Source organism: Trematomus bernacchii, unplaced genomic scaffold, assembly GCF_902827165.1.
Source record: "Trematomus bernacchii unplaced genomic scaffold, fTreBer1.1, whole genome shotgun sequence".
Lineage (NCBI taxonomy): Eukaryota > Metazoa > Chordata > Actinopteri > Perciformes > Nototheniidae > Trematomus > Trematomus bernacchii.
Genome location: NW_022987550.1, coordinates 1,213,170 through 1,222,279, shown reverse-complemented (window position 1 = coordinate 1,222,279; position 9,110 = coordinate 1,213,170). Strand labels below are relative to the sequence as shown.

General features: G+C 40.5%; 1 protein-coding gene across 3 annotated transcripts in view; it reads left to right on the top strand.

Annotated features, from left to right (window-relative positions):
• Nucleotides 1–8,536, top strand: part of LOC117477018 (probable E3 ubiquitin-protein ligase TRIML1) — a 10,017-nt gene extending 1,481 nt beyond the window's left edge. Inside the window, exons 2-4 of one of the 3 annotated variants that reach the window (XM_034123718.1) lie at nt 5,007–5,249; nt 5,791–7,255; nt 7,977–8,536. In XM_034123718.1, the coding sequence (XP_033979609.1) occupies nt 5,009–5,249; nt 5,791–7,255; nt 7,977–8,001 (1,731 nt within the window). In that variant the 5' untranslated portion in view covers nt 5,007–5,008 and the 3' untranslated portion in view covers nt 8,002–8,536. Of the gene's footprint in view, nt 1–5,006; nt 5,250–5,787; nt 7,363–7,976 lie in introns of those variants that run through there. The other 2 variants (XM_034123717.1, XM_034123719.1) reach the window with 2 other exon arrangements.
• The last annotated feature ends 574 nt before the right edge of the window (nt 8,537–9,110 follow it).

Genomic DNA, 9,110 nt, shown 5'->3' with positions numbered 1-9,110 from the left:
AACAAATATTCGAAAAATCGAATAATCGCTGGCATCCCTAATGCTGACTCTATCAAAGAGACGTTTTTCTTTTGCAAAGAAATGGAAAGCCATACTACGGGAGAAGAAATATTCAGGGTAACTAATAACTATTTAAAAGAGAACAGTCTGACCTGGAATATGTGCGTCAGTCTTTGCACAGATTGTGCGGCAAGCATGACGGGGAGAGTGAAAGGATTTATTGCTAAGGTGAGAGCACAAAACCCACATATCGTGACAAACCACTGCATTTTGCATAGAGAGGCATTAGTTGCCAAAACCATGCCCCCGGAGTTGACTGAGGTGCTGAATCAGGCTGTGCAGATGGTGAATTACATCAAATCAAGGCCCCTGAAATCTCGCCTCTTCTCCCAGCTGTGCGCCGAGATGGGAGCCGACCACCAAAGCCTGATCCTCCACAATTTCTAATTTTGTGACCTGACTGGTTTAAATGAGTGTGTTGCTGCTTTGATGAAGCCTAATTTGATAAAGTTTCAAATTAATTTCTGAAATATTTCGTTAATAAATATTTCATGAGTAATATAGTTGTCTTTGTCACATTTTATTTGGCATTAGTAAATAATTATGCACATTTACAGATATCTTTACATGATATGAGTGATAACACGTGTTTTAGGGCTATTTTGCACAATAGGTGTGCCTTGAGATTTTTACTTGTCCTTTGGTGTGCCTTGGGCACAAAAAGTTTGGGAACCACTGCTTTAGAGAATCCGACTGCACTTTCACTATCCGACGTGTTTATGATGCGCCAGCGGAGGTCATAAATGTGCGTCTGCTGCTGTGGGGAAACTATGGAAACTACAGTTTTCTATACAGCGGACTACAACATGGATGTTTAATAAGAACGAGGGACTACTGTAAACTCATCTAGAGACTCTGCACCGTGCTCTGATGCTGTTGTTTTATGCTTTATGAACGGGGACAACAGAGAAACATATTCTTCATGACCAAAGTTGGAATTGAAATAAAAAAGGAAAGTGAAACTTATGCTCGTCACCCTCTCCCTCCGGTCCACATTAATACAAATGATCCCAATACGTATGACTGTATGAAAAGATCTTAAAATCAATACAAATGTATTTATTATAAACGTTAGTCCTTAACATCTATCACTGTGTATTAGGGATGTGCATCTCCATCACTGAGGCCGATACGATGCGCATCTCGATACGCTACCAACGATACGATACATTAACGATACCTTTGAAACACCAGGCGATGCGATACGATACGATTCACCCTGGTTGCGATACAGTTCGATACGATTTGATTCAACATTATGCGATATGGGGCGATACGATGCGATTCAACACGATGCAAAATAATGATACAATTCAATATGGTACGACAGAGGATTTTGTTTTATTCCTTATATGCAGCAAATCATACATTAACAAAAAAGTGCTTCACATATTTGCTTCTCTCTACTAGTACTGCACATCCCATCATGCTGTTTCTTTTTTACCTTAACAAAAACAAACACTTGGACCTTTCACAAACTGGCCTTTTCACAAGTGTAGTAGTGTTCTCTGTCTCCAGAGTACAGTTCAATTTTATAACACCTCACAGTTAAACAATTTAAGGATGCATTGCCCAGGATTACCAATGTGCAAATAACAACTACCATAGTGCAATGCACATACAGCTGCCAGCCTGATGTGCTTAACACTCATTCATAGGCTAACTCACCAGTGAGCAGAAAGCAGTGGTTTCTATAGGAACAATAAAGAAAATAACCTTTCACAATCAGGTATTTCATAACTGCTTACAATTGTAAGGAAGACATGTAAACTATTGTTGGCAGTCACAGGCTGTTGTAAACTAAACACCACTCTCACTGACAGAACACCTCACTGAGTGATTGAACTCATATGTCTAACTTTCAGGTTTCTCTTTTCAGCCGCAGACCCCATGCTGCCTCTATGTGCGTCGCTAAGTTCCTCGTACGACTTGTGTACTTTAAAGCCGCACGGCATCGTTTACAATTTGCGAGCGATTTTTCAAGTTGTCCGTCTTTCTTGAAAAATTCGAAGTGTTGCCAAACGTTTGATTTGTAGGTATTTTTCGGTGCGCTGTGTTTCTCTTTCTCCTCGACTTCCATGTGTGTTGATAACTGAGACTCTCGGCCTCCGTAGTGCGAAGCAAAGATCAAAGATCGTCTCTGCTGAGTGCTGACAAGATGAGGGGATATTATATGAATGAATCGTTTTTTTACCGATGCAAAGACGCTACAATCGATGCATCGCGAGTTCAACCCAAACTGTAGCCGATGTGCACTCTTTCAACCGGTGCACTCGCATCTTGAACGTTTATGCCGGTGCACCGATGCGAATCGGTGAATCTTAACATCCCTACTGTGTATATCACCATTCAAACATCTTTTAAAAGTTGAACAAACCCCACACAGCTCAGTAAAGACTGTGAAATGTTGACTTTATTTGATCATTTCAGTAAAAACTAACGTTCATATTTCTCTTTTTGATTATAATACTGATGAACGTTCAAAACAAAGCACTTTGGCAACTTACCACATACGTTTTAAAATGTTTAATAAGCACCGTAACTTTCATGATATCATTTCTCGTTCATAATCGGTTGTTTCCGTGAACGGCCGACTGTTGTGTGACGGCAAATGCCGCGGCCGCAAGGCATTGTGGGGCAGCATTTTCTCCTCTCCTTTCGGTTAGGGAGGTCCAGTGGTTCCTAAGCTAAAGGAGGTTATAAAGGAAGTTTGAAACCTCCTTTCCTTTCATTTAGAGAATTCGAACGGCTCTTATCATGGCTGCCACTGAGGGACTTCCGGGTCATTTCACTCCGTTAGGAAGGTTCCTAAGCTAAATGGACTATTCGACCGCAACCCTGGTCTCCCCTCCCTCTAACCCCCTCCCCCCACGGGAACTCCGCCTTTCTCAAAGAATATGTACACTAACACTTGAACCTGAACTCACACATGCACGTGTGCAATATGTGGTGTAATGTGTTTTGGGGCCATAAAATAAAATAACAACAGGATTGTACAGTTATGAATGCATAATAGGTTAGTTATGATGTAGTTAAAACAATATTGAATGATAGTCATTTATTTGAGTGTTTTGGACTGAGATAAATCATGGGTCAAAACTGACCTGCGAACACCATGAACAGTAACAGCTTCAACACAACACAAGGGTTAAGCTGCAGCAGAGGTTCAAAGGTTGAAAGGCAAGGCAAGTTTATTTATACAGCACATTTCAACACAAGACAATTCAAAATGCTTTACAAAAATGAAAGACATTAAGAGCATTAAGAAACATATTATTAAATGACATTTAAAAACACTCATTTAAAAGCAAAGATAATAAAACATGAAAAGCAAAGGTACATGAATAAAAGTCACACTGCAGTGTGAGAAACACACATCTGAAATGTTTAGGTCTGACTCTCAATCATTGCTCACTTTTTAGCAGAAATAGTTTTCTATCACCTCCCTTTCTTTCTACTTTCTTGTTTAACTTGTCCTTTAGTTATTTCAAGTGTTTCATGCTAAACGAACCCCCCTTTGGAACATTATAATCTGACCCCATGGTACCTTTTAGTTTTCACCGAAACTATTCCTCTTTTTTATTTTTAAATGCACATAGTTAAGTTTACCTTGTCTTTCTAGGACTTTTTTGGTATCCTCCGCAAACCAGGGTCTTGAAACCAAAACGTCACACGTAGGGGACTTTAACCCCAATAATGACTTTAACTACCTACGAGGGGACTTTAACCCTTACAATAATAAGCCTGAATATATCAATTAAAAGCAGCGGCAAAAAGAAAAGTCTTCAGCCTGAATTTAAAAGTAGTCAGAGTTGCAGCAGACCGGCAGGTTTCTGGGAGTTTGTTCCAGATATTTGGAGCATAATAACTGAACTTCTCCATGTTTAGTTCTGACTCTGGGGACAGAAAGCAGACCTGAGAGATCTGGATGGCTCATAATGCAGCAGCAGATCAGAAACCATACAATGCTTTGTAAACCAGCAGCAGTATTTTGAAATCAATTCTTTGACAGACAGGAAGCCAGTGTAAAGACTTCAGAACAGGACTGATCCACTTTCTTAGTGTCAGTGAGGACTCGAGCAGCAGCGTTCTGAATCAGCTGCAGCTTTCTAATAGATTTTTTTAGTGAGACCTTAAAGACAGGTTTTATATGTCGTGCACAGCAGTGTAGATATCTCAATACAAAACGTAGGTCCAGCTCCTCCTACAATGCAACATAAATATATATAAGACATACAAAAACAATAAAAATAGTTCGAGAGAATGTTGCAAGACTTACGGAAGAGGATTAGGGCCACAAAAATGTTTGTTTTTGTTAAAAAAAAAAAGTCAGAATTGCTACTTTTACTTAAAGCTCACCTATTATGCTATATTTGAACAATATATTATAGGGCCATATCAATACAAAACATGTCTCTGAAGTTTTTGCTCAAAATACCAAACAGATAATTTCTCTCTCTCAGGTTTACCACAAGGTGAGTTCCTTTTTATTTCCTGCTTCTTTACACATACTCTCTCAGTACAGGTTAGCTCTGAGTGTGAGCGATGCTAATGTAAACAAAGACCATATTACTTCCAAAACATGTTGCGCATTGTTTCTGATAGCAACGTTTCTGATAGGCCCGTGGCTGTATAGCCCGCCCACATTTTAGTAATGTCGTCATGACGCAGCAAATCTGTATCAGCTCCGTTGTTCCCCTGTTCTTATAGATGTGGGTACGGAGGAATAACAGAGAGGTTTCTGACACTTTGTGAGTCCCCTGACACACCGGGGACACACCAGGACACACCGGGGACACATATTTATGTATAAAAGACATCAAAAAGTGCATTTTGCATAATAGGTGACCTTTAATTAAAAAATGTCAAACGACGTTGCAGTGCGGTCATTGGAACGTTAGGAAGCACCTAACCAGAAAACCCTCCCTTCTGTCTTTCCCCTTCAGAAATGGCCTCTGCAAACATTTCAGAGGAGTTTCGGTGCTCCATCTGTTTGGATGTTTTCACTGAGCCTGTTTCCACTCCCTGTGGACACAACTACTGCCGGGCCTGCATCAGCAGCTACTGGAGCTCCAGGGACATCATCCAGTGTCCGCTGTGCCAAGAAACCTTCCTCACAGCCCCCAAACTGAGAGTCAACACCGAGTTCAGAGACATGTTGGAGATTTTCAAGAAGACCAAACAAGCAGGTGACTAAAATTCCTAAAATGTTCTGAATTTGTATTTTATAAAGAATTTCATTTTGTTTTGGATTTTTTTTTGTCTAGAATAAAAAACAAAATTAAATGTATTCATTGCCTTGGATTTAAAGATTATAGTATTTTGATAAAGTTATGTTTTCCTGTTTTAAAATAATCTTATGTTTTCATACTGAACCCATTTTAAACCCATATTATTTTATATATAATTTTATTTTTAAGAAAATGTAGTGATCATTTTTGAAAAAGTAATGTTTTGGATCTGAATAATTTTACTTTATTTGGAAAACATGTCCAGTGTTTAAAGGACCGCAGTTAAAAAAACAAAAAAGTCAAAAAAGTCCTTGATATTCTTTTTCAAAACATCATCACATTCTGAAATGTCTTCATTTCCAGAATCAGCAGGCAGACAGGATGACTTATAATGACAATCATTTAATCAAGGAATATGTACAGGCAGGTACAGACAGACAGAAAGTGCTAAATAAAAAATGTATGCGAAAGTATAAAAATAAAATGTTTCCAAAAGCAGGTGAGGATGGAGGATCCCCGGCCGGGCCTGGAGACGTGCCCTGTGACCTCTGCGAGGGGAATAGGAAACGTAAGGCTGTGAAATCCTGCCTGGTTTGTTCGGCCTCTTACTGTGTCGTTCACCTGAAGCCCCATCGCACCGTGCAGAAGTTAAAGTGGCACCAGCTGATCAACCCCGTGGATTCCCTCGAGGAAAGGGTCTGCAGGAAGCACAACAAAGTGATGGAGTCTTTCTGCAAGAGAGACCAGTGCTGCGTTTGTTCCGTGTGCCTGAAGGAAGACCATGTGGGGCATGACGTCGTCTCTTTGGAGGAAGAGTTTAAGGCGAGGAAAACTATGCTGCAGGGTGCAAAAACATCTATGGCCAACGCTATATCAGATAAATGCAACACGGTTATAAGGGTGGAAAACTTGATGATGGAAAGTAGGCAGAAGGTGGAGGAAACTAAGGTGGAAGCGAACCAGGCCCTCGCTGGTTTGGTTGCCGCGATTCTCAGTAAAAAAACTAAGCTGATGGAAGTTTTGGAGGAGAAGCAGGAAGCTGCAGAGCAAAGGGATAAAGCACTAAAGAGACAGCTATGGCTGGAGATCGCAGAACTCCGTGAGACGAGTGTGAAGATGGAAGAGGTTTTAAAGACAGAGGACGAATTTGGACTCCTGCAGAACCTACCACCCATCCCCTCTGCAACAAACACAAGGCATTGCTATACAGAACACAAAAGTCTCCTGCAAGTAGAGAAAGTCTTGAGAGCGGTGGTTAAAATCGAGGAGACGCTCAACGAACACATGGACAAGATTATCAGAGAGGTCCTTCAGGTGGATGAGGAAGAGGAGGCCTTTGAAGAACAGCAAACAGGAACCCCGTTTGACGATGAACTTGATAAGATCCAGGTGCAACATGCAGTAAAAGTGACTTTGGATCCCATCACAGCTCACCCTTCCCTTTTCGTCTCTGAGGACGCAACACAAGTTTGGGATGGAGTCTTCAAGAGGAACATCAGTGACAACTCTAAAAGGTTCGACTCGCTCCATTTCGTCCTTGGGAATGAGGGGTTTTCCTCCGGGAAAATCTACTATGAAGTATCCCTTGAAGGACTGACTGGATGGGAAGTGGGAGTGGTGAAAGAGTCCATGAACAGGAAAGGTGTCAACTTGTTGCTTACTCCAGAAAACGGATGCTGGACGTTGGGGTACTATTCGGGACGATGCCAGGCTAACTCCAATCCTCCGGTCCACTTGCCTTCGATTAAAAAGCTCCAGAAGGTCGGGGTGTTTGTGGATTTGGAAGAAAGGTTTGTCTCTTTCTACAATGTGGACACGAGGGCTCAGATCTACTCGTTTACAGGGTGCGTCTTTGAAGATGCATCATTTCTGAGGAAAATACGACTGTTTGGGGCGAGGCCCAAGATCTACCCTTTGTTCCGACCCAGCGCTGAGAAAGGGAGCGCTCCTTTACGGATCACTAATGTCAGATCAGTGTTGTAGTCAAAACACCAATTCACAATTCCAAGTCACTCTCGAGTCCCCACTTTCTGAGTCCAAGTCCAAGTCTGAGTCACCTAGGGAGAGTCCGAGTCCAAGTCCGAGTCCGAGTCCAAGTCCAAGTCCAAGTCTGAGTCCGAGTCCAAGTCCGAGTCCGAGTCCGAGTCCGAGTCCAAGTCCGAGTCCGAGTCCAAGTCTGAGTCCAAGTCCGAGTCCGAGTCACCCAAGGAGTGTCCGAGTCATCATTACCTGTGTTCGAGTCCGAGTCCAAGTCCGAGTCCGAGTCCGAGTCCAAGTCCGAGTCCAAGTCCGAGTCCGAGTCACCCAAGGAGTGTCCGAGTCATCATTACCTGTGTTCGAGTCCGAGTCCAAGTCCGAGTCACCCAAGAAGAGTCCGAGTCAAGTTCAAGTCACAAGTCTTCATGTATTAGTCTTCGTGGATATATTTGTTTAAATGTAGCTGTAGCTCCTCTACATTGCTTTTATCCTGTCATTTTATAACTCGCCTCCAGGTGCACTCGCCAGGACAGAGTACATCTGACTTGAGACAAAACTTGCTCGAATCCGAGTCCAAGTCGGAGCGTCAATGTACAAGTCGAGTCCGAGTCATCGTGGGCGAAACATTCACGAGTCAGAGTCAATCATTGCGAAAGCCCGAGTCGAGTCACGTGTCGTGAAAATCAGGACTCGAGTACTCCATCTCTGAGTCAGATACACAAAAATAAAGTAGAGCGTCCTACTCGGACAAGATCCTGGGGTTTGTTATTTCTTAACTTATTAATTTCATGGTTAAAATAAAAACAGAAAAAACAACAACTTTATATTAAGGAAACAATGCACATATGTGCAAATAATACTATAAATATTGTGATCAATATTACTTTCTATTATAGTTTCCTATTTCTACGACATTTCGCTCACCTTTATTGTGACTCTATTGAAACGTTTATATTTTAAGACTATTCAATGTTTAATGCCTAAACACACTGCTGCTCATGTAACACAGTATATAACTCATTGTACACGTTTGATTTACTCTATTGATGTTGTGTTGGTGATTTTTGAGCAATCTCTGAAGGAATAATTTATTTGGGGGGTTTATTAAGTTATATCTTATCTTATAGAATAATCAATAATATTATTCAGCTAACTTTTATTTGGCTTCTTTAGTCAAACTCGTGTTTGGGTATCATTTGCCATTTTCTTCGGCTGTTAAGATTCACTTTTAGTTGTTGTTATATCAAAATAAAATATAGTTGTAATGATATATTTCTTTTCTGAAATGGATGCAGTTTTTGCCTTTGGTCACTTGAGGGCAGTGCACACACAATAATGGTTCTGCTAAACCCCTAATAATAAACAAATACACAAGTTACTGTTCACAAAACAGGAGATAAATATTACTATACAGCCAATTTAATGTTTTCATACAAGGTGGGTTATATTTAGTTTCCACTCAATCAAGGAGGTAAGAATAACATGAAAAACATTACCAAAAAGCACCAAAAAAAGAGATTTCTTCATAAAAATGTGTTCCTTTTTATTGGATTGCACTTTATAAATGTGTATTAAAGGTCTCATATGAATAAAGTTAATTAAAATAATAAAAAATTGCTGAATTGCTTGGAGTTGACACACAATATCTAAGGTTTTTGAACATGTTTTGGGGATACAGGTGAGGAATTATGAAATTTGTATGACATAAGGTAGCATAATTATTTACATAATTTACAGCAATATAACACAATAGAGTATAATTTAAACTCCAACTTCCTCCAGCCAATCAGGTGCCTTTGTTATTTTCACATTACGTTCAGCCGGGCATAACATTAAACAATA